We start from the raw sequence: 26,320 nt of genomic DNA, 5'->3' as shown, positions 1-26,320 counted from the left end.
GTTGGGAAGATTCCCTGGAGAAGAGAATGACTACCCACTCCAGTATTCTTCCCTGGGGAATCCCAAAGACAGAGGAGCCTGGTGGGCTACAGTCCATGGGGTCACAAAGAGTAGGATACCACTGAGCAACTTTCGCTTCACTTCACTTCATTGGAAAGCTTATATAGAAAATATAAAGTTCTTATCTGGAACTAAAGATAGCGCATCTAAAACATTTCAGTATACCTTTCCTGGATTTGGGGTTCTCTGTCTCCTAGAATTCAGAAAGGATTTTAAATTCCTTTAGAAGTAGTAACAATTTATAAAAATAGTTATAATTTAGAATACTTGCTGAGAAATGATAGCGGAATAAGTAAGAGTTGGTGTGTCTAGAGCTGGTTTTTCAATTGGCCAGTGATATGAGTCCTCAAGGGAGGGTTATATACCAGCAAGTAATGACTCTTCATGGCCCTAGTATCTGGCTTATTGTAAGGAGTATGTTTGATGAATGCATCAAAAATGCACTGTTTTTCCTTTTTATCCTTTTAACCTTATAGAATAAAGGATATCTAATTATATGGAATTAGATAATATTCAAGTGCCATATACACCTAGTTTAATGCTCATAATAAGTATTTGCCCACAGAGTTAGCTAATATTGATTGAACATTTGCTGTGTGCTGGGCCCTTTGCTAGTTGTTTACACATTAGCTCATTTAATTATCTGTCCCTCTCAATCTGCTGACGACGTTAATCCTAATGTAACATTTCCTGCTTTAGAGAATTAAAAGCCACCTCTGCTGGGATTCAGAGCAGGTTCTCAGACTCCCAACGTCAGTGCTGTCTCACAGGGACATCACATTTGCTCATAGGAACAAGACTTGGGTTTCGTTTTCCTTTGCTCTGCTTGGCTTCAGAATGTCTTGCTCTCTAGCTGCTCCAGGAGTTGCAAACCACCAACCTGTAGCTTTTCTGCATTCTTTCACAATGTCTTTCTTTATGTAGGTACGAGTAGCTTGAGGATTGGAGGACTGCAACGAGAATGAGTGTTATCCTCCTGGTGCGTTAATTTTTACTTAGCTGGAATAAAGCCAGTCGTGCTTATGAAAACAGGTTTTGGTCATGTGATTGTGTCTAGAAATTGGGCCCATTAGGAACCTAGGGACATGTGAGATAAAGGCTGCCGAGCCCCGTCCCACTGGCCTGAAATGGGCACTTATGGAGCGTCTGCTCGTGGCAGGTACCCTCCTTGGTGCCTTATCGCTAACTGTATATGCTCTACAATGTTCACGACGACCTTACAAGGTACGTATTTTTATTCCCGGAACCTGGGTGAGGAAACTAACATGTTTGATTTGGAAAGACTGAGCTTTTCCCCCCTAAATTTAGGAATATTCCAGATTCTTCTATAATGCTGGATTTGTCATCAATTGATCCTATCCAAACTACTGTGAATCCTGAATAACTACTGCTGGCTCTGTCTTTCTGGTGAAAAACACCCTTGGTATGTGTGTGTTTAGTCGCTCAGTTGTGTCTGGCTCTTTTCGATCCCATGGCAGTAGCCTTGCCAGGCCTGCTTGTCCATGGGACTTTTCTCAACAAGAATACTGGAGTGGGTTGTCATTTCCTCCTCCAGGGGATTGACCTTCCCTCCCAGGGACTGAAGCAGTGTCTCCTGCATCTCCTGCATTGCAGGCAGATTCTTTACTGCTGAGCCACCGGGGCTTATTCATTATGCAAGGAGTTCTAGCAAAATTTATCATGCCATTTAAAAACAAACAAAGTACCTTTGAAAGTGAAAGTGGAAATGTTAATCTCTCAGTCATATCCAATTCTTTGGGGTTGAAATTAAACCATTTGCAACTTGACTTTGCATTTGGATATTTTCCTGGAAGTTGAAAGGTCTTTCCCAGAACTGACTCACTGGAAAAGACCCTGATGCTAAGAAAGATTGAAGGCAGGAGGAGAAGGGAACCGACAGAGGATGAGATGGTTGGATGGCATCACCAACTCAATGGACATGAGTTTGAGTAAACTCCGGGAATTGGTGATGGACAAGGAAGCCTGGCGTGCTGCAGTCCATGGGGTGGCAAAGAGTCGGACACGACCGAGTGACTGAACTGACTGACTGAAAGAAGGTGGCAACTGCTTGATCCCGTATTCTGACAACTCAAATCTGTGTATCCTTTGTTTCAGGAAGGATCTTCAAAATGGACACACACACACCCCCCTGAAGGTTTAACCCATGATGGCAAATAGGTTAAAAAGCATGAAATGTGTTCACTGTGGAATGTTCTCTGTGTAACTGGTGTCACAGTATGTGCTGTTTCTTTTGTTTGACTTGCAGATTATCTACTATGAGATCGGGATTATTATCTGTGCTGCCCTGGGATTGCTGTTTGTTATTCTGATGCCTCTAGTGGGCTTTTTCTTTTGTCTGTGTCGTTGCTGTAACAAGTGTGGTGGAGAAATGCACCAGCGACAGAAGAAAAGTGGTCCCTTCCTCAAGAAATACTTTACAGTCTCCCTCCTGGTGATCTGTGTGTTCATAAGGCAAGTAGAACCTTGGACAAGAGCTGAGTGGCTCTGAGGCTGATGAACAATACTTGTGTTTAACTGTTAAGCACATGAGCTTGAAACAACAAGAGAATACAGAAACAGAAAAAAAAAAAAAACGCAAAAAACAGAAAAGAGAGAAAAAAGATGTTTGTCCCGTGCATCACTATAAACAGAAGTTGGCACTGTCATTGGGCTGCTGTAGTTTAGGTGATAAGCCAACCTCGTGGTACTTTTTTCATTTTGAAGACATCTGAATAAATTCTGGGCCTGCAGAAAGCATTCGCCTTCCAGGACAGCACTTCCTTCCTCTTAAGTAGCTCTCTCAAGACAGGGGCCATGTGGGACGGCAGAGCAAGCATTTACTAGCTTATCTTTATGTCCCAAGGGATCTTTTTTAAAAAAGTTAGTTTTGTTTTTTTTTAAATTGAAGATCAGTTGATTTACAGTATGTTACTTTCAGATGTATAGCACATGATTCAGTTATATGTATATATATGTGTGTGTGTACATATATATATATATATACATATATATATTCCTTTTCAGGTTCTTTTCTTTTAAACATCATTTAAAATATTGAGTATAACACCCTGTGCCCTCCAGATGGGTAGCGTCCTTGAATTGGGAGATTAGAATATTGTTGGATGGAATTAGCTTCCTAATCATATAACCAGTTTTCTTGATTTTTACAATTATGCTGGAACCCTGCCTTTTTTTTTTTTTAAAGTTTGTTCAATGTAGATTCTCATTGTGAGAAAGAAATCTGTTCACTATACCTCTTTCCCCACTGAAAACGATAATTACACTTGCAGTCACAGCTTCTTGAGAGAATGATCTCCAAAACTGTGACTCAGAGTAGGGAATGAGTGTGTGGACATGGGGCTGGGCTTGGGATGCACTGGGAGGTTGAGATTGGCGTATGTGCACTGCCACGTGTAAAACAGAGAGTGGAGACCTGCTGGACAGCACAGAGAGCCCAGCTCGGTGCTCTGTGACGGCCGAGAGCATTAGGATGCATGTGGGGGTGGGAAAGAGGGCCAGGAGGGAGGGGAGACGTGTATACACATGGCTGATTCACTTCATTGTATGGCAGAAACTAACACGACATGGTGAAACAACTATACCCCAGTTTAATAAAACATAGCATCGAGACTATTACTGAGTTAAAAATAAATAACACATACATAAATCTAGAAATCTAGCTCCTTCAGGGACTTCTCTGGTGGTCCAGTGGTTAAGACTCTGTGCTTGCAATGAAGGGGTTGTGGGTTCGATCCCTGGTCAGGGAACTTAAGATCCCACATGCTGTGCATGCAGTGTGGCCAAAAAAATAAAATAAAATTCAATAAACTAAAAAAAAATGTAGCTCCTATAGTGTACCATGTTCTCTAAACATTTCCTTCAGTGTTTTGCATGGTAATCTGGAGGCGGGTGCCCATACCCTAGTGATGCATTACCCAGTTATAGAATGTGCATATTTCTGGTTCTGTCTGTGTTCTTCCTTTTGGAAATAATATGGAACCCTCTCTTGAAGCCTGGAGCACACTTCATAATTTAGGTTGTTTCTATGGCAGCCCCTGCTGCTGCCAGAAATTTTCAGTGGACTGACGGATCCTAAGGACACTGCTTTTAAGATGAGGACAATTGTTGTGTAGTAGCTAATTTGTATCCGACTCTTTTGTGACCCCATGGATTGTAGACCTCCAGGCCCCTCTGTCCATGGGGTTTCTTGAGCCCAAATCAGATCCCTCCAAGAGGAGTGTGCTTCATGATCTTGGCACCCTGGTGGTGATATTTAGGCATCTTTCCACATTCTCTCTGGAGAAGGCAATGGCAACCCACTCCAGTACTCTTGCCTGGAGGATCCCAGGGATGGGGGAGCCTGGTGGGCTGCCATCTATGGGGTCGCACCGAGTCAGACACGACTGAAGCGACTTAGCAGCAGCAGCAGCAGCCACATTCCCTCATCCATTCAACAAGCGTGTCATATCCAGAAATAGTGCCTATGACATGAGTGATGCTGAGTTTCAGGGAGTCCCAGAGACAGTGAGGAGTGGCGAGTCCCATCCTCCTGGATGTGTCTGCAAGCATCACAGTTGCTCGATAGCCGGGAGAAAGATTTTTCAGGTTTTGCTAAAGAACTGATATTGGGCAATTTAAGCAGAAAACAGACATTAAATAGAACAATTTAAAGTTCCAAAGTTCTGGCTGCAAACAAAAGAAGAAAAGTTCTTAAAGTGTGGCCATAAGTGGAGGCACGGAGAGAGGTACTATTTGGGGAACTAAAGTTCCCCAGCTAATTTCATGCACCCTGGTTGACAAGCAGGGATTTTGTGTGTGCGTTTTGTCTGCAAGGAGGGTTGTGGGTTCCTCTCTGTTTCTCTCTTTCCTGTTTCCCTGTGTGTCTGTGCCTCTGCCTCTTGGTTTGTAATTTGAATCTGACTGCTTCTGCACACTGAATTCTGAAAGGCAGCCTAAGGTTGGGGTGATGGTAATTCCAGATGTCCCCAGTCTCTCTGCTTTGTGTTTGAAGTATTTTCAGGAATGTGCAGACCCAAAAGCTAGGGGAGTAGCTACCAGAGGAATGTCAGTTACAGCCCAAGACAAGTCAGACCCTGTGCATTTCCTTGAAGCCTGAAACTTACATCCTTCATTCATCCAGAGTCTTGAACTGTGCTATCTCTTCCTCTCTGCACACCCCTGGACATCAAAGATGAGGTTCAGGTGACAAAGTGTCTTTGGAAAATACTTGTCCTTGGGGCTTCTTGTTAGCACGGTTACCTAATAGTTTCACTTCATATAGATACATGTATTGTAAAGACATATAAATGTTAAAGCTTCAGTGCAGCAATAAGCTTGGCTTTCATTTTATATAAAATGAATGCTACATAAATTTTTTTATTCTTGAGAACTCAGACTCATCAAACACATTTAGATGAGTTTTTTTTTTTTCTTGAGTGTATTTTAGTTTAGAAAATCATTTTAAAAAATACTTCTGTGATTCTATAATCTGCTATACATTCAGTGAAGATATTTTCCCCACTCAAGTAAAACTTATAATTGAATATCATAATTTTAAATTCAATATAGTTAAACCAGAGTGGACCCGCTCTTTGAGGCTGTGACAAATTTTAAACTAATTTATTTCACATAATACATTGAATTTATATACAAATTACAAATAGGTCAAAATAAGATGAGTATTGAGATTGTTTTGTATACTTTAAATTCAGACTAGAAGCTTAAACTTCTTTACTTTGAATTTTAAAATTTAAATAGTGATTTTTAAGTCCTCCTTTTAGAACACCTACTTGGTTGCAAGTTTCTTCAACATCATGAGTTGTTTTAAATGTTTGCAAGTAATCAAAACTAGCCAAGAAGATTAAAAACCAGAGGAAAACAGAAATATCCATACTATGACTAGATAAAAACGAGGAGAAACTAGGTCCACAAAATCAGAAGAGGAGATAAAATAAGAGAAGAAGGAGTGTCCACAAAATCATGAGGCAGAAGGAGAAAGAAAAAGAGGTGTTAGCATATGCTTCCAAAGACCTCGGTGGAGATTGAATACCACTGGTATTTAATCTTTGTATGTGATTTTTTTTTTTTAAAGTCCTTTCAGAAGCCCAGAGCAGTCCACTTGCCTTTTATCAGGTTCGGTCCCATTTTGTGGTTCTATACTAAGTGTTACATTCAAAAAGAAGTTGGTTTTTAAATGTCTTGGGTTTTTTTAATATATATCCTATTTTGCAAAAAATTTTAAAATCTTTTCTTTCTAATTGAGAAAGGCATAGGTATCAAGGAGAAAGATCCCCTGGTATACGTGGAATGTATGTGGTCATGCTGTTTCTCCTTCTGAGCTTTTCCCAAGGCGGCTGTGGAATGTTCGAATTCCGCAGACACTGATGTATGTTTACGTAAATCTGTTTTACCATCAGCAGTAGATTACATCGCCGCGTCTCACGGTGGACTCTTTAAGCAGATGTGTCTTGCTCCAGAAAAAAACAGGTTTTCTCTCCTTTTTTTCCTTTGCATTTATCATCACTGAATTTTTCAGAATTTCAAAAAGGTTATAAGCAACAACAAAAAGGACAGCTGTGCCTTTACTTCTCCAGCGTACGGTTGTTGCTGAGTATACCAGTCAGCTTTTGCCAGTTACTGTGGTGAAAACTGAATCCCAGTCATTTTCAGGAAGGTGGCTGTTTTCAAAGTGAATTTTTGTTGTTGGTCTTAGGATATGATGTCAATTTCCGGGTTTGGAGGCCACAAGCTTCTAGAAAAGAAATCGAGCTAGCATGCCTGGAAAATCACGAGACTTTTTAATGAGAGGCTATTTGTTTAAGATTGAAACTGAAATTGAAAAGTTATCTTTAAAAAGGTAAGAGGTCAGTCACAGACTTAAAGCATTTATTTGGCTCTTATTGGTGAACTTCACTGTCAGTAGGAATTGGTAGAAAAAAAATTGCTACCCGTCTTAAAGGTTTAGAAACTCTAAAAACTTTTAAACATTTACTTTTAAGTGTATATGAGAGAAAAGTAGTCCATCCATGTAAAATATAGAAAGTGTCATGCTAATATATCATAAAATAAATGCCCATCTTCTGCTAAAAACTTCAAGAGATTTGTTGTACAAACTAAAAGTATGTGTTTTCTATAGCTTAAAATCTCTTTTTGGGTCAGTGCCAGAGAACTATTAGTCATTTGGCTATCATTTGATTGAAATTTTATTCCCGTTATTTCATTGGCTGTCATTTTATTGAATTCATTCATTCATTATCATATCCTAAGAGTTGACTGAAGGTGACACTGTTAGTCATTCAGTCATGTCTGACTCTGCGACCCCATGGATTGTAGATGCCAGGCTCATCTGTCCATGGAATTTAATTCCCCAGGCAAGAGTACTGGAGTGGATTGCCATTCTATTCTCCAGGGGATCTTCCCAACCCTGGGATCAAACCCGGATCTCCTGCATTGCAGGCGGATTCTTTACTATCTGAGCCATCAGGGAAGCCCAAGAATACAGGAGTGGGTAGCCTATCCCTTCTCCAGGGGATCTTCCTGACCTAGGAATCGAACTGGGGTCTCCCACTTTGCAGGCGGATTCTTTACCAGCTGAGCTACCAGGGAAGCCCTCTTAATTCTCTATTTCTGTTTGAATAAGAGTTATACAATTGGTTTGTGTAGTATTCAGATTTTTTTTTCTTTGATTTGCTGGTAGTATTTAAAAATGGGAAATTTTTTTTAAATAGGAAATTTTATTTAGATTGCAGATTTTTGTGAATAATTGGAAGATCTGGCAAGTCTGGTCTTCTACCATCAGGGGAACACTTACTAGAGGCACAGAGAATCTCTGCCATCACCACCTCTGATCTCCCAGTTCCCCTAGTCCAGCCCATACACTTTGCCCTTCATGCTTTCTGCCTGCCTGCATAGGCATTTGAATTTGCCATCTTTAACTTAAATATAAAATTTGCAGTGAGTATGAAAATCAGCTTTGAAAGTTGGCTGAATTCTATTCCAGAATTCTGTTTAGTACAGTTTTTGAAAAATGATCCATGGCTTTCATCTTAATTAGATTCATAACTGAGTAACAGAAATGTGCCTTTAAATATGTCGGATTGAAAGTCAGCTGTTTTATTGCAATGCTGTGTTTCCTGATTTATGTTTGGAGTGAAGGCATTTATTCAGTAAAGGGATAGTTTCTGCCTGGGACATTCTGCACCTATGGCTAAGCTTCTAAATGGACCAGATGAAACAAAGCCCAGTCCTTAAATCCATCTGCACCCACCTTGGACGCAAGACCCTGTGTTACCCAAGGTTGACCAAGAAGCAGTTCCCACCTCTTTTTAGGGCAGTTCAGCACAGGTGAAAATAAGGCAAAAGAGAGTATGAAGTGAGAAAAACCTGTCAGAACTTCAGGGTGAGCCTTCTGGGAGTTCAAGGCAAGGCATTCTCCTATCCAGGGGATTCAGGGAAAGTTAACAACAAAACTGTGGGTTTGTAACCATAAAATGAAAGGTTCAAAGCAGTCCATCCTAAAGGAAATCAGTCCTGAATATTCATTGGAAGAACTGATGCTGAAGCTGAAATACCAATACTTTGGCCAATACTTATGGGAAGAACTGACTCACCGGAAAAGACCCTGATGCTGGCAAAGATTGAGGGCAGGAGGAGAAGGGGGTGACAGAGGGTGAGATGGTTGGATGGTGTCACTGACTCGATGGACATGAGTTTGAGCAAGCTCCGGGAGTTGGTGATGGACAGGGAGGCCTGGCATGCTGCAGTCCATGGGGTGGCAAAGACTCGGACACGACTGAGCGACTGAACTGACTGAGTGGGAGGCTGGGTGTTACAGATCATCCAGCCTGGACTTGAGCTTGCTGCTTGTTTCCCGAGTGCGCTTTGACTTATATGAAAGATGGGCCTGGAGAATGATGAATGACAGAGAACTTGGACATGATGGGGAAGAGCAAGGGCCTCCCTTTGTGAAGTCCTCTGGTGGGCAGGGGTATCAGGTGGTGATCCTGACTTAGCACATAGAGGGGTGGAAATTTGGTGTGGCAAGAAAAGCTTCAGGAATATTACTGTAACACAACTTTTTTTTTCCTTCTGTTGACATTACTCCAAAGTTGCTGTTTTGGGCTGTTTGGCTTTATTTTGCATGAATACATCATTTATTAATAATAGCCGTTGTTGCTCTTGGAGAAGGAAATGGCAGCCCACTCCAGTATTCTTGCCTGGAAAATTCCCATAGACAGAGGAGCCTGGTGGGCCCCAGTCCATGGGGTTGCAAAGAGTCGGACATGCCTGAGCGACTGAGCATTATTGCTCTGCTGTAATTTCAGCATCATGAATACTAATGCAAACTTAAGACAGATGAAAATGGATTTGAAGGTGGTCCTCCAAGTGCCAGAGACTATTGTTAATTTCATTTTGAAAGATTATCGTCAGCATGAATGCAAACGTAAAATCCTGGAGCCCTCATGGACACGCAGTACCACTCTCCTTTGTCTCAGAAGCACTGGTCTAATGGCTTTTATGGTTTTGTGATACCACCTGATGCTCACACAAGGAAAGGCCTTTCTCAGGCTCACAGTGTGTGATGTTGGCAGTTGTGGGACCAGACCCCGAGTCTCATGTTCCTGCTCCTACGCAGTCTGCTGCACCTTGTCAACCATGAGAAATCGTTTCAGCATTCTCTTACAGACTGTTGGGGGTTAGTTTGGAAAGACCAATGCATCTGTGTAATATTGCTATGTGAAAGTATTTGTTGTTTTGAAAATTTTAATTTTTTAATTGAAGTGTAGTTGATTTACAGTATCGTGTTCACTTCAGGTGTACATACAGCAGACTGACTCAATTATACACACACACACATATATGTATGTATATATACATACATATACTTATATATAGATATAAGTATATATACACATATGATGTGTGTGTGTGTGTGAACATGTGTGTGTATATATATATGAAAGTCACTCCATCATGTCTGACTCTTTGCAACCCCATAGACTGTAGCCCACCAGACTCCCCTGTCCATAGAATTCTCCAGGCAGGATTACTGGAGTGGGTAGCCATTCCCTTCTCCTATATATATGTGTGTGTGTGTATTTTACATTCTTTTCCCATATAGGTTATTACAACATACTAAGCTCCGGGAGTTGGTGATGGACAGGGAGGCCTGGCGTGCTGCAATTCATGGGGTCACAAAGAGTTGGACACGACTGAGTGACTGAACTGAACTGAACTGAAGCATAATTCCCTGTTATATAGCAGGTTCTTAAGTCCCTGTTGGTGATTTATTTAATATATAGTAGTGTGTATATGTTAATCCCAACCTACTAATTTACCACCCCCCTTCTTTGGTAACGGGATCAGCCTTACTTTTAGGAATGATTCATGACCGAAATGGGACAAACAATTACTCATTTATGCAGGACTGAGAGGTGTCCTGGGGACAGTTGAGGCTTGGTGTGAAAAAGGCAGCTGGCCACCCTACTTGTTAAAATATTAACATATAATTCTTAAGATGCTGCTTTTGGTGAAGAAGCAGAAGTGTTCATATTCTGAATCAGATTTTCCCCCAAAGTTTGCATATTATTTGCAAAACTTTAGAAACATAGTTACACCTTCTATTCTATGGTTACAAACTAAGTTCATTACAAACTAACAATTTTGTTAACTTCTGCAGATAACTTCTGCAGTGCTATTATGTTTATGTAACTTTTTGCTGCCACCTATGGCTAAAGCCAACAGCGCCTTAGAGATTCAGTTCAGTTCAGTTCAGTCGCACAGTCGTGTTCGACTCTTTTCGACCCCATGAATCGCATCACGCCAGACCTCCCTATCCATCACCAACTCCCGGAGTTCACTCAAACTCATGTCCATCGAGTCGGTGATGCCATCCAGTCATCTCATCCTCTGTCGTCCCCTTCTCCTCCTGCCCCCAATCCCTCCCAGCATCAGAGTCTTTGCCAATGAGTCAACTCTTCGCATGAGGTGGCCAAAGAACTGGAGTTTCAGCTTCAGCATCATTCCTTCCAAAGAAATCCCAGGGCTGATCTCCTTCAGAATGGACTGGTTGGATCTCCTTGCAGTCCAAGGGACTCTCAAGAATCTTCTCCAAATACCACAGTTCAAAAGCATCAATTCTTCAGCGCTCAGCCTTCACAGTCCAACTCTCACATCCATACATGACCACAGGAAAAACCATAGCCTTGACTAGACGGGCCTTTGTTGGCAAAGTAATGTCTCTGCTTTTCAATATGCTATCTAGGTTAGTCATAACTTTTCTTCCAAGGAGTAAGCGTCTATTAATTTCATGGCTGCAATCACCATCTGCAGTGATTTTGGCGCCCAAAAGAATAAAGTCTGACACTGTTTCCACTGTTTCCCCATCTATTTCCCATGAAGTGATGGGACCCGGTGCCATGATCTTCATTTTCTGAATGTTGAGCTTTAAGCCAACTTTTTCACTCTCCTCTTTCACCTTCATCAAGAGGCTTTTTAGTTCCTCTTCACTTTCTGCCATAAGGGTGGTGTCATGTGCATATCTGAGGTTATTGACATTTCTCCCGGAAACTTGGGGATTAGCAGTTTTAAATGTAATATTTTAATGTTTAAAAGCTTTGACACAAAAACAAACCAGCTGGTCAAATTAATTTGTCAAGAGATTGTTAGTTATTAGTCAACATTAAGAGACCTTAAAATGATAAATGTATGAAACGTAGGCATATATATAAATTTTAAGACATATATAAAAATGTATAAAATAAAATGTAGACATTTTGGGTGGCTTGAAAAATATGGTTTTTATTTTCATGTAAAGCAGCTTTCATGCCAGATGTCTTGTATGTTGTATGTGTATAAAAATATTTATTTACTTATTCATTATTTGCCACCAGTTATGGTGGTCGGGCTCAGTAGTTGAGGCGGGTGGATTTAGCTGCTGTATGGCATGTGGGATCTTAGTTCCCTGACCAGGAATCAAACTTGCGTCCCCTACACTGCAAGACGGACTCTTAACCACTAGACCACCAGGAAAGTCCCTCATGCAGTGTTTTTGAAACTCTTTATAGAAGTACATCTTACATGGAGAGAAGTGTTCATTGTCATAAGCACACCTGTATGAGTTTCCATGCAGTCAATACACTTGATTACGTCATTACCAACCCCTCCCCCAAATATAACCACTGACTTTTAGCTTCATCATTTTGCTTGATTTTGTACTTTGCATAAAATGGAATGACATAAGATGTACCCTGTTATGTGCAGCTTCTCATATAACATTTTAATGCTAAAGTAATTCGTGTTTCTTTTCAACCTGGACAATGCAGTAGTTAACAAAGACAAACTAGATTAGCCAAAAACACGGGAAAGCCCAAGCCAATCTTATGATTTTAGTATTTTTCCTGATAGTCTTCTTGAGGGAAGCAGTGGTATGTATGTGGTACCTGTGTGTGTGTGTGTGTGTGTGTGTGTGTGTGTGCACATGTGCTGTATGGAACCTGTATACATACATTCGCATCTGTACAGAAGTGTGACTGTTTTCCACACTCTGCCTTATAACCTGCGTAACTTCTGTTCTCTCAACATTGTTCTATTTATGAGATTCATACTTAACAGAACGATGTATCTTTTAAAATTTATTTACGTTTAATCAGAGGACAATTGCTTTACAATATTGTGTTGGTTTCTGCTGTAATCAACATGAATCAGCCATAAGATACACGTGTCCCCTCCCTCTTGAACTTTCCTCCTCCCTCCCACCCCATTCTGCCTCTAGATTGTCTCAGAGAACCAGGCTGAGCTCCCTGCATCTACAGCGACTTCCCATTAGCTATGTGTTCATAATGTAATGCATATGTTTCCACGCTGCTCTCTCCATTCGTCCCACCCTCTCCTTCCCTCGCTGTGTCCGTGAGTCCGTTCTGTATGTCTGAGTCTCTATTCCTGCCCTGCAAATAGGTTCATCAGTACCGTTCTTCTAGATTCCATATATATGTTAATATATGATATTTGTTTTTCTCTTTTTGATTTACTCCACCCTGTATAACACGCTGTAGGTTCACCCACCTCACTGGAACTGACTCCAATTCAGAACAATGTGTCTTGAATTGGATATGCCTTCTCTGAGAGGGCCGAGTCCTGTTCTGGGGTGCACATGTGGTGGTGGGTGGGTTATGGGCTGGAGGCAGGAAGGCTGCGGCAGTGGAGGGGCGGGGCTTGTGAAGGGGCGGGGCTCTTCAGGAATACCATCTCCCTCCTGGCTGCGGGGCTGTTCTGTGTCTGGTCTCCCGGCCACGGCTGGCACAGTAAATGTGTCCTCTTCTCCATCCCCTTTCCTGCAGCATCGGGATCATCTATGGTTTTGCCGCAAATCATTACATGCGGACTAACGTGGAAGAGACTCGGAAATTGTCAGAAAGTAACTTCAACGACCTGAGAACTCTCCTGAATGTGGTGCCAGGGGTAAGGACCACAACCTGTGTTTCCCCCGACGCTTTGTGTCTGAGGCCTTTTGGAGTTGCTTGTATAGTTGGAATCACATTTGAACCTGCTGAAGTCCAGGTGTTGTCTTTTAATTTTGCAGATAAAGGAATAAAGGCCTAGTAAGTGATTTTTTTTTTCAAGAGTACAAAGTCTCATTTCAGAATTAGTGCTCTTATTTCTGGAGAAGGAAATGGCAACCCACTCCAGTATCCTTGCCTGGAGAATCCTGTGGACAGAGGTGCCTGGTAGGCTGCTGTCCATGGGGTCGCACAGAGTCAGACATGACTGAAGCGACTTAGCATGCATGCATGCATGCTCTTATTTCATTTCACTTTATTTTTGTCTTTATTAAGGTATAACATAATACTTGTTATAGAAGTGCTTAACCATTTTGAAGATCTCATGATTTCTTTAAAAAGCAATATCTCTGGTGTCACTGTCCTTTCTTCTTGGCAATATAATTGACCCCACATCGTTTGCTTGAAATTGCTCTGGTAATGAAACCTGTTTTATAAACACTGATTTGCTAATATTTGTATGTGTGTGTGTTCTCATTGCTCAGTCGTGTTCGACTCTTTGTGACCTCATGGACTGTAGCCTGGCAGACTTCTCTGTCCATGGGATTTCCCAGGCAAGGATACTGGAGTGGGTTGTTATTTCCTTCTCCAGGGGATCTTCCCATCCCAGGGATTGAACCCTTGTCTCTTGGCTTGGCAGGTGGATTCTTTACCACTGAGCCACCTGGGAGTCCTGCCTAATTTTCAGATGTTAAATCTCTTTTTATTGTGGCTTGGGACCTCAAGCGGAGGTTTCATGTAACTTTTTTTTTTTTTTAAGCAAATTGACTACATACTGGACCAGTTTACCCTGCCTAAGGAGAAAGCATTTGACGATCTGGACAGTGAGTAACGTTGAACGTTGCCTCCGATTTGGTTGTTTGTCTTGGCTAGGAGATACTGTGGTCATCTCCCGTAAAACATAGACTAAGAAACGAAGTGTGCCGTTTCTCCAATTCCTGCCTGAACACGGGAGAAACCGAACCGTAATTCCCTGGTGTTACTGACAGTGTGTTGTTGGTGACTCAGATACTGAAACCTTGAGTTTATTGTGAAAACGCTCTTGCTTTCCTGCAGCCACGGCACTTCTGCTTCACTCCCCTCGTGAGAGGAGAAGTGGGTCTCTGTCAGGTCTGCTGTTAAAGACAGAGCGGGACCCAGAGGAGCTGTGGCTTCCGGAACAGAGGGGTGGCGGTGCTGTTTCCCGAGTGCTCAGCTGTTAGCAACCTGGGCCTCTTTTGCCCTCAAGACATCTGGTAACACCTGGAGGCAATTTTAATGTCCTGATCAGCCTCTACCTCTTCGTTGGTAGAGGCCAGGGATGTGGCTAAAAGTCCTACAAGGCAGCCCAGCAACAAAGAAGGATCCGGCTCCAGGTGTTGCTAGAGCCAGGGTTCAGTGACCCTGGTCCAGCTGGAGATGGGAGCGGGACGCGGGCAGCCAGGGATCAAGGTGAGAAGGCACACAGGTTCCCGGGGCGAAGAAACACCAAGTCTGCACTAAGTCTTCTGAGGGGCGCAGCTGGTGTGGGCACTTTGACGTGTGCCAAGAAATCGCCACATGACAGTTTCTGCTCAAGTGGGCTGTGGGGTGCAAATTGGGAGAGACTAAACCAGGCCATGGGACCCTGCCCTGCAACCTAGAGGTCAGAGACGAAGAGAGCCCATCCTCAACATCCCTTATACTTCTTGGGATTTAGATATTAACTTGTTGGTGGGAGGCAGCATTTACGAGCGTCTCAAACCCAAAGTGCTCCCTGTGCTGAAGGACATCAAGGACTTGGCAGAAGGTAAGCGGCGCGGCCCCGGGACCCAGACGGCGTCCACCTGTCCCACCTCCACTGGGACATCGCAGCTTCCCACCCTCCCTCCCTCCCTGTCTTCCTTCCTTCCCTTCCTTCCACACCTGGCCCCACACCCTTTCCAGTCTCCTCTGCCAGCACCTTGCTTTCCACTGCAGTCGTGAATCCCAGTGTTCATTCTGATGTGAGTCCCTGAAGGTGTTGTTCTCCTCCAGACCCTGTGCGGCGTGTGCTTCATCTGCTGAAATGCCACAGAACCTTCTTCAACTAATACACATGTATCCATACATATATATGTATATGTTAACTCCGTGTGTGTGTTAGTCACTCGGTTGTGTCCAGCTCTTTGTGACCCTATGGACTGTAGCCCATCAGGCTGCTCTGTCCATGGAATTCTCCAGGTTACAAACTGGAGTGGATTGCCATTCCCTTCTCGAGGGGATCTTCCCAACCCAGGGATTGAACCCAGGCCTCCTGCATTGCAGACAGATTCTTTACCATCTGAGCCACCAGGGAAGCCCTGTATTACCTCTGTCCAGAGACAACTGGGTTCCTAGACTGTGTGTTTAACCCTGTTAAGGACTGAAGTTTAAAACAGTAAGGACTACCTTTAGAATATCTAAAGAAAGCTAAGTGCTGAAGAATTGATGCTTTTGAACTGTGGTTTTGGAGAAGACTCTTGAGAGTCCCTTGGACTGCAAGGAGAAACAACCAGTCCATCCTAAAAGAAATCAGTCCTAAATATTCACTGGAAGGTCTGATGCTGAAGCTGAAACTCCAATACTTTGGCCACCTTATGTGAAGAACTGACTCATTGGAAGACCCTGATGCTGGGAAAGATTGAGGGCAGGAGGAGAAGGGGGTTGCAGAGGATGAGATGGTTGGATGGCATCACCAACTCGATGGACATGTGTTTGAGTAAACTCTGGGAGTTGGTGATGGACGGGGAAGCCTGGCATGCTGCAGTCCATGGGGTCGCAATGAGTCAGACATGACTGAGTGACTGAACTGAACTGATCTTTAGATCAGTTAGAATGAGTCTTATCCCATGATTAAATCATCACCAATTACAGCAGAGGCTCAGTGGTATCTGAATAAAGGAAGGTGGATGGAGGAGGAAAAAAGAAAACAACAACAAAAAAAGGTTTCTTGCTTTTGTCCTTCCTGGGGTATTGTTAGGGTATACCAGTTGTCCAGCATTTCACAATGAATCTGCTTAAACTAGTGGAAATAAATTTTCACTTAATGGTTAATCTTGGTTCTATCCATGAACCATAATTGTGAGGGAAGGAGATGGCTTGAGGACGAGCCCTTCCTTCCCCAGGTGGTAAGGAACTGAGGCCTCCTGCCAACCAGGTCATTGACTGAGAAAGCTGATGGACCAGCCCCGGTCAGTCCTTAGATGAATGCAGCCCCAGCTGCCAGCTTGACTGTAAGACCTGGGAGATCCTGAGCCCAACCAGTCAGCTAAGCCAGTCCCAGGTTTTGACCCTCACATACTGTGAGATAATAAATCTCTGTAGCTTTAAACTGCTGACTTTCCAAATAATATCTCCTGCAGCAATAAATAACTAATATAGTAGACAATCATCAGTTTCCTCTCCAGGCTTCAACACATGAGGAAGGAGAACGAAAAGCTTCTGATTTCCTAGTCAGTATATACTGTGCTATTGGTGATTCCTTATCAGACTATAATACTCCTTGATTTTAAGGCAGCAGATACTGTATAGACTGTTGAATTAATAAATAATCTTTTTTGGGGAAAAGAATCACATTAAATGCAATATTGATTAAATATACATCCTCATTTCACGAAAGTTAAAATGTAAAAAAGAAAGTGAAAGGAGCCTGTGAATCAAGGAAATGTGGCAATCTTTAAAAACTGAAAGAGGGCCTGCCATGGAGCAAAAACATAATGAGTGAGAGAAAAAAATGCACAAAAAGAACAGAGTGTTTAGATAAAGAGCTCACTGTCCAAGGAGTGTAGCCTCTTTTTCCTGTTAATTAGTACATGTTCTTACAACTGAGTGTTACCTCTCTTTCCTCCAGCAACCACACTTACGAATGAGCTGTTTGTGATCATGGCCAAGACGTGGCCCCAAAACCTCGTGTTATGATCTTTTATTGAAAGTTAAATGGCATTAGTTATAAAATGGAAAAGACCTTGATGCTGGGAAAGACTGAGGGCAGGAGAAAGGGGTGGCAGAGGATGAGATGGTTAGATCTCATCACTGACTTGATGGACATGAGTTTGAGCAAACTCTGAGAGATAGTGAGGGACAGGGAAGACTGGCGTGCTGCAGTCCATGGGGTCACGAAGAGACACAACTGAGCAACTGAACAACAGCAATCAAGCGACACCCTCCATAAGCAGAGTGTCAGGCTGGAGCATCAGAGATTAAACAAGTGGGTTTGCAATGGAGTAACCTGTGTTTGTTCATTAAGTTCATTACCTAATAGTATGTAGCAGGGGGTCTCATAAATACCATCCTTTAAAGTAGTGATGAGTAGACTTGATATTACCAGACAACACTAAATATGAAATGAAAATATTTCTGCCTTCTTCAGGGACAGTCAAGGCCCTGACGGAGATTTACCGTTTACATTCATAAGAGAAATCAGAGGCTGAAAGTGTAACTGGGGGCTAGTGAAATAGGATGGGAGTTTGGTCTGATATGTTTTTTTTCTTCCAAGCTCACAAAGCCCTTTGAATTATATGCACAGACCACAGTTTACAAACCGCCTATTTCAGCTCAGTTTCTCCAGGTAACCAGGTTATATTTGAGACAAGGAGCTCAGGGTTGTCATAGAGTTGAATAACAAGTTTTCTGCAATGTCTTGGTCACTTGCTGTTTGAGCTTTTCAGCCACAGGAAGGAAAATGAAGCCCAGACTTTATCCCAGAGAACTTTGCCTCTGTAGCTGCCACCAACACCCCCTACCCCGCCCAGTCCTGCGTCTTAGCAGAAAATATTACTTAACTGGCAGGAACAGAACTAGGAGGAAAGATGGGGCCCAGTGGCTCCTTGCCGCTTCACCTTGCGACTTCTTCCCTTGTGTCCAGTAGACACGTAGAAACCTTCCCTGTCCACTGCCTCCAGCATCCAGCAGATCCTCTGGGTCTGCTCATTATAACGTCAGATGTTGGCACTTCGCCAGTGGGTTCACAAGTCCTTGGTCAGGATCTAGATCCTACAGACTGCAACTAAGAATGCTGTGTGCTGCAACTGAGACCAGGCACAGCCACATAAATGAATACATAAGAAAAGAAAGAGCTGGTGTGACCACAAGGTGATGCCGGCCACCTCCGCACCCCAGATCCCTCTTGAGCCCGTTCACTGGAGTGTTGGTCTGCCAAGCTCTCCTCCAGCTCCAAAGTTATGTGAACATAAGCACTGTGCAAAAGTGTACGAATGATGCGGCGTGGTTGACACATACTTTACTTCTTTGCCTCGTCATTGTTTTTCATTCGCTTAGGCGTGTCTGACTCTGAGACTCCATGGACTGCAGCATGCCAGGCTTCACTGTCCATCACCAACTCCCAAAACTTGCTCAATCTCATGTCCTTTGAGTCGGTGGTGCTATCTAACCATCTCATCCTCTGTTACCCCTTTCTCCTCCCACCCTCAACCTTTCCCAGCCTCAGGGTCTTCTCCAATGAGTCAGCCTCCTGGTTTGCCCAGTGTTTAACATTTGCCTTACAATTCTAGATGGATCAAAATCAATTAAAACAGACCTTATTTTTCTTTTCAGTGCTTCCCATATTATTGGAGTTTTATATATTTCTTAAAACCAGCCTTTGTGGTTAAATGTTAACCTCTGGTGTTGCCAGTACTTAGGAAACTGCTTCACCAGGTTTTGTTTTGTGGTTTTTTTTTTTTTTTTTGCTAAAAATTCTTTGCAGCCTTAAGTATCTGGTGGCCTTTGGAGAAAGCAGAAACCTGCAGATGGATTTCTGCAAATCATGTTTGAGCTGCAGGCCAGGACCTATAAAGGAAGTATGCTATGAGCTGGTAAAATGTTAATTAGTTAAAATTGAGAATCTAAAATATCTTTCCCCTGACTTCAGATACATAATATATGTCATCTTGGTAGGCTTGGAATGACTCCCAGAGTTATAACCCAGTAGACATTTTATGAAATGCTTTGAAGCCTTTGAGCTATTTCTAAGTCATTCTTGGGGCATGACAGTATAGCCACCCATAAGCCAGGGCGTCTACATGTGGTCCCTAAATGGACTCATGTTTAGTTGGTGATGGACAGGGAGGCCTGGCGTGCTGCAATTCATGGGGTCGCAGAGTCGGACACAACTGAGCGACTGATCTGATCTGATCTGATCTTCCTGGGCCTTCAACTCATTTTATCATCCATCATTCTTTGTTGTTATTTTCCTTCATTCCTTGCCTTGAAATGACTCATCCTGAAGTCAAAGTGGAAAGGGCTATAGGAGTAAACCACGGAACATTAAAGCGTGAGGTGTGCCTTGTGTGATGTGAGTCATATTTGGGGACGCTCTTTTTCGCTCTCCTGTGTGTTTCCAGTTGTAGCCACGCTCTTGCTCCCCTATGGCAGATACTTATTGAGCCTCTAATGTGAGCCGGGTGCCAGCTCCATGCTTTGCTGCGAAACCTGGGAGGTAGGTAGGAAAGACGAGAGTCTGAGGCTCAGAGTGACTCTTTGATGAAGTCTCTATTATTATTGTCTCAACTTACTGTTAAGATAGTAGTTCTTCTGCTACCTTGTTATAGCATCTTCAGCAAACTTCCACCGCTCAGGACCTTGTCTGCTCACCTGCAGATTAGGAGGTTGGTTGGGTCATCTCTTGGCTGACGAGGAGAGTCTCTGCTTCTAGGTGATGCTTCAGCAGGTTCACACTTCGGAGATGACATTGCCCATGTCATCCAAGATGGCACCCCAGCCTAGGTCTGGCACTCTAAGACCTGGGGAGGCTTCCAGGATTGCATTGTCTGCCTCTTCATCACAAATAGGGATCGTAGCTTATTGGAACAGAAAATCTTGGGGTCTGCTTCAGACAGTCCTTTGTCTTGAATTTTGATCCAGTCCTGGAAGGTAGCTAGAAGAACTGGGGTGAGACCACAACATAAAAGCATTAAAGTGTGTGTGCATGTGTGTGTGGTTTTAGAACCAAGTTTTATGTGGTTGCCAGAGACAATTGGGGAAACCAGCTTTTAAGGGCATTCACACTTTTCCTGGGCTTCCCTTGTGGCTCAGCTGGTAAAGAATCCGCCCACAATGCGGGAGACCTGGGTCCGATCCCCTGGATTGGGAAGATCCCCTGGAGAAAGGAAAAGCTACCCACTCCAGTATTCTGGCCTGGAGAATTCCATGGACTGGATAGTCCATGGGCTCGCAAACAGTCAGACACGACTGAGTGACCTTCATATCATACTTTTCCTAGTAACACCCTGTTGTGACCTGATACCCCACCTTCTGTTTTGTGAGCCCGGAAGACAAAAAGCAGTGTCCTCTAAATTTCACATCTCTTATGCTGTGATTTTAAGTCACTGGAGAAAAGAGTTATATTTTGCTACCTGCCTGGTCATGCATATTGATTCCTGAGCACCAGAGAAATCAGAGAGCAAACAATCTGTATGGATCGCCGAGGATAAGAATTGTCCTAGGCTCTGGAGGCTTCTAAAATAAAAGAGGCGGACTCTGCTCTTGAGGGATTTCAATCTGATCATTCTGATCCCTACATTTTGTGATAAACCTTGTGGTGGCCTTACCATTTTTCAGATGAGGAAGTTGCTGAAGAATATTCAGGTATCTGCTTTGGGTTACACAGAGAGTATCTATGTTGAAATCCGTAACTAGACTGCCTGAAACTAAATCTGGGATCTTTTCTCTCTCTCTTTCTTTTTTTTTTAACATTCTCCTTTAATTAATTTATTTATTTTTAAATTAAACATTTTATTTTTCTTGGGGTGTAGCCCATTAACAATGTGATAGTTTTAGGCGCACATCAGAGGGACTCAGCCGTGCATACACGTGTATCCATTCTCCTCCAAACCCCACTCCCATCCGGGCTGCCACGTCACACTGAGCAGAGTTCCCTGTGCCACACAGCAGGTCCTTGTTGGTTATCCATTTTAAATATCGCAGTGTGCACATGTCCATCCCATGTCCATGTCCATGAGTATCCCTTCCCCCCACCCTTCCCCCCTGCCGCTGCTGCTGCTAAGTCGCTTCAGCCGTGTCTGACTCTGTGTGACCCCGTGGACAGCAGCCCCCAGGCTCCTCTGTCCACAGGATTCTCTAGGCAAGAATACTGGAGTGGGTTGCCATTTCCTGCTGCTCCTTCCACCTTGGCAGCCATAAACTCACTCTCTACGTCTGTGAGTCTGTTAACCATAAAGCCTTTCTCTACGTCTGTGAGTCTGTTGTCAGTCAGTTCATTTGTATCATGTCTTTTTAGATTTGGCATCTAAGGGACCGACTCTGTGATCCTTGCTGTGTCTACTTCCAGCTTTTTAATATCCATCACTAAGATCTATCTGGGTGTCATCAGGTTTTCTGTGAATTAAAACTACCTGGGATTGGCAGTGTCTGGGCTGACCTCCTCAAGGCTGGGCAAGGCTAGGGTGGGGACACCTTTTCTTGTGGCTGCTGCTCCAATGCCAGCCACTTAATGCTGCGCGCATGAGTCCCAGTCCCATTCCTAGGTTGATATTCGCCCCTGTGTGTCTGAAGGAGCCCCCAGGTGGGGGAACTGAGCTGGCTGGAGTCGCTGGCAGAGGCAGATGGGGCCACGGTAGCCCAGTATTCCCCTGTCAGTCTGCCCATCACAGCGGGTTCTCCTGGGTGCAAGTTGATCTCAAGTTCCTTTAAGGTCCTTTTGTAGATGGGAAGGGTTTTTTTCCCCCCACTGGTCAGCCCAGTGGGTGCCTCTGTTCTGAAGCAGGCTGTGTTCCTAACAGACATGAAAACTAATAGAGATACCCTGGTCCGAATGAACACTGTCTTAACGGACATGAAGCAGTCATCTGCACAACTTCACACCAGCCTGAGAGACGTGAAAACGAGCATGGAGCAAACACTCATGGATCCCCAGTGCTCCTCACCTACAGCGGCGCCCACGTGCGACAGCATCAGGAAGTCTCTGAGCGTCCTGGATGGCAGTGCCAATTTTGATCACGTAAGGAGAGGGCAGTCCTGCTCCAGGGCAGTGTCACTGGGACGGCTGGGGAGGCTTCAGCGTGGTTCACCCACCAGGGGACCAGTGGCCGGGGGGAGGGGGAGCTCTGTCAGCCTTCCTGGTTATGTGGCCACCACGTCGGAATGGCTGCAGCTGGAGAGAAGGGAGGATGGGAAGTGCTCCCCGAGAGTTCTCTGCCATTCGTTGATTGGAACGTATCAGGATGAATGAGCTGCCAAGGTGGCGCCAGTTGTCAAGAATCCACCTGCTGATATGCGGGACCCAGGAGACGCAGGTTCGATCCTAGGGTGGGGAAGACCCCTGGAGGAGGGCACGGCAACCCACTCCAGTATTCCTGCCTGGAGAATCCCTCGGACAGAGGAGCCTGGTGGGCTACAGTCTGTGGGGTCACCAAGAGCCAGAAACGACTGAGTGCGCCCCGCCACCCTCAGCATGAATTCAGCTCCCCACCGTTCTTCTTTTTCTGTTTATTTTCCTTTGACAATTTCAGTGTGTGTTTTTTTAAAAACATTGGCTATATTCCCTGTGTTGTACAGTGAATCCTTTAACTCATGTTATCCACAGTACTTTGTACCTCTTCACTCCCAATCCTGGCATTGCTTCTCCCCGCTTCCCTCTCTGCATTGGGACCAATGTATCTGTGATGAATTCAGCTTTAAAAATGAAACAGGAAGCAGAATGCCTTTTTGCAGACATTTAAAAATTAAAATGTGCTTTTAAATGATAGGCCTAGTAATATTAACCACAGATACCAAAATATAAGGTAATATCTCAACAATCCCAAGATTAGAAAAAGAAAGGCTTTGGAGCAACTTGAAAATATAGAGTTCTGGGATGTAGATAAAATAATCATGAGTACTTATATTTTTAATGTTTCATCATAGTGATATGTACCTGTGTGTGGGCTCAGTCATTAAGGCTTGTCTGACTCTTTGTGATCCCATGGACTGTAGCCCACCAGGCTCCTCTGTCCATGGGATTCTCCAGACAAGGATACTGGAATGGCTTGCCATTTCTTCCTCCAGGGGATCTTCTTGTCCTGGGAATCGAACACGCATCTCCTGTGTTAGCAGGTGGCCTCTGTAGCATTGAGCCACTGGGGAAGCCCAGTGAGATATACATGTCACACTTACGTAAAACAATGTTTTAATATAGTTAGATTTTTCTCACTCTCACATTTTGTGAATCAGTTTTATTCAAACACTTCACATTCAACATTTGTGTTGAAGCTACTACAATAACTTTTGTTGTCATCGAACAGCAATACGTAGGATGTATCCTTGCATCTAAATTCTTTGAAATTGAGTCCTTTTGGGAGTAACTTTTAATTGTGATGTGCTTTAAAAAACATTTAGAGAATTTGTAACAATGGTACCCGTTTCCCTGTCTACATTTTTTTACCTAGATTCACCAGTTGTCAACAGTTTGCTCCATTTAATTATACTATTTTATCCATGTATCAATGTACCTGTCATCTGTTCATACTATCATCTATATGGGTACAATACTAGGCATTCTGTTCTTTTCTCAGTCATTTAGAGGAGAGATGTAGACATAATGCTTTGTTACCCTTTAAATATTTTGATGTGTTTCCTAACTTTACATAATGATTATGACTACCAAAATTAAGGTAACATAATACTGATCCAATACCACCATCTAATCCACAGTTTATATTCAAAATTTGCTGATTTTTCTAAAAAAGTGTGCTTTAAAATTGATTTCTTTTTCCCAGTTCCAGGTCCGGTCTGGGGTACACATTGTCTTTAGTTGTCGTGTGTCTTTAGTTCCTTTAACCCGGAACAGTTTCTCAGTCTTTCTTTGGTGACACTGACATTTTTGAAGACTGCTGTGGTTTCACTGCTAAGTCATATCCACCTCTTGCAACCCCATTGACTGTAGCCTGCCAGCTCCTCTCCATGGGATTTCCCAGGCAAGAACACTGGAGTGGGTTGCCATTTCCTTCTCCAGGGTGTCTTCCTGACCCAGGATCAAGCTCACGTCTCTTGCATTGGCAGGTGGATTCTTCACCACAGACCCACCAGGGATTCCCTTTATAAGGCTATTTTTTAAGAAGCTGTTTACAACTGTATTCAACAACATTTAGTCCCGGTATTCAAAAACATGTGAGGTCACATGTATTCAATCTGTTAAATTTCTTGCCCTCACTTTTAGCTGACTGCTATGGGAGACCTCCAAACATGTAAACTCAGTACTTGTAGGGTTCATTCTGAGCCAATGGTTTTCCTCCAACAATATGCTGTTGTTCAGAAGAAATGTAGGTCATACCCTTTATAATATAGATGTCTCGGGAGTTGAATTTAAGAAGATCCCTTGCTTATCACAGAGAATTGGGGGTGCGGGGTAACCACCTGGCCTTATACTTTGTTTTATAAAATTTCAGCTCCAGTCTTTGGATGGACACATTACTCAGCTTGATGGACTTCTTCAAACAGATTTGTCCGGCCTGGTCCAAAAGGTATGGTCTTTAGAGGAAAAAAAACCACACAGTAGCTTATTTTAGATTATTTTCAAGAGTAGAGTAGTGCATAAGGATCTTAGGTAACACCGAAAAAGCAGAGACATTCTGGAGCCGAGTTGCCAAGAAGGGTGATGGATCTTATCCTCCAGGACCGGAAGGGTGTCGTGGCGGACGTCGTGCTGGTGCTCACTGAAGGCGCTCTCACGCTCTGCCGGGGAGGCGGCCACGCGGTGCCCTCCTCACGTCTGCTCATGGGCAGACTGTGTGCTCTGCCTGGCGTTTTCTTTTTTTCTCCCTGTCCTTTGCCCAGCTTCTTGGGCTACTAGTAGCTACCTGAAGTTTTATACTTCACCTTCTTAATGAGGCCTTTCCTGGGCATCTTGACCAGATCAGAACCCTTTTTTAATACACTCTTAGAGCATCGCAAATATTCTTTGTTAAGTTCCTCATCGCAGTGACTATTGCTTTCCTGTCTTGGTTGTCCCACAAGACTTTAAACCCTAAAAAAAGACAGGGACCACCTTGGTCCAGAATACTGGAATTTCCCCAAGAGCTGAAGAGGGAGAGAATAGCTTTTTTCTCAGCTCCATCTTTTAAGCGTGAACATAAAAGAAGTCATCAGCTGTCTATCAAACACCCATCTACGTGTGCTAACAAAGTAAGTGTCCCCTTAGACACGTCGTTAGAGACTCTCGGTCTCTGCGCTCTGATGTCGTCTTGCCTGTTAAATTAAGAAATGGAATCAGAAGATCTGTAAATACCTTTCTAGACGTTAAACCTCTTATGATGGTTGACCTCCCCAAGTCCAAACACAGATAAATGTAGAGGTCAGCTGTACCAAAGCACTGCAAGTACCAGTGTGTGGGGTGGCTTAGCTACTTTTGAGGAAACACAAGTCATGAACTTCCTTTTTATGCCATCCTTTTTATGTTGCTAAGCTAAAGTGGGAACTTGTTGTCACCAAAAATCTTATAAAGTTTGTAACTTAGATTGTTGTTGTTGAGTCACTAAGTCATGTCCGACTTTTCCCACCCCATGGACTGCAGCATGCCAGGCTCCTCTGTCCTAGGGATATCCCAGGCAGGAATACTGGAGTTGCCATTTCCTTCTCCTGGGGATCTTCCTGACCCAGGAATGGAACCCACGTCTCTTATGTTTCCTGCATTGGCAGGCAGGTTCTTTACCAGTGAGCCACCCAAGAAGCCTGGACTTCTATAAGAGACTATCGTAGACCAGGTGGTTTATAAACAATGGAAATGTATTTCT

At 43.4% G+C, this 26,320-nt stretch overlaps 1 protein-coding gene across 10 annotated transcripts in view; it reads left to right on the top strand.

The window, feature by feature from the left end:
• The window catches only part of PROM1 (prominin 1), a 148,463-nt gene that overhangs the window by 81,652 nt on the left and 40,491 nt on the right, over positions 1 to 26,320 (top strand). For all 10 annotated transcript variants that reach the window (XM_070372726.1, XM_070372727.1, XM_070372722.1 and 7 more), the window contains 6 exons: positions 2,327 to 2,532; positions 13,398 to 13,518; positions 14,377 to 14,440; positions 15,295 to 15,384; positions 22,334 to 22,551; positions 24,977 to 25,051. In XM_070372726.1, the coding sequence (XP_070228827.1) occupies positions 2,327 to 2,532; positions 13,398 to 13,518; positions 14,377 to 14,440; positions 15,295 to 15,384; positions 22,334 to 22,551; positions 24,977 to 25,051 (774 nt within the window). The remainder of the gene's footprint in view (positions 1 to 2,326; positions 2,533 to 13,397; positions 13,519 to 14,376; positions 14,441 to 15,294; positions 15,385 to 22,333; positions 22,552 to 24,976; positions 25,052 to 26,320) is intronic.

The sequence above is a fragment of the Bos mutus genome, chromosome 6 (assembly GCF_027580195.1).
Source record: "Bos mutus isolate GX-2022 chromosome 6, NWIPB_WYAK_1.1, whole genome shotgun sequence".
NCBI classification, from domain to species: Eukaryota; Metazoa; Chordata; class Mammalia; order Artiodactyla; family Bovidae; genus Bos; species Bos mutus.
The sequence above is the reverse complement of the archived record's forward strand: the minus strand, read 5'-3'. Positions and strand labels throughout refer to the sequence as shown.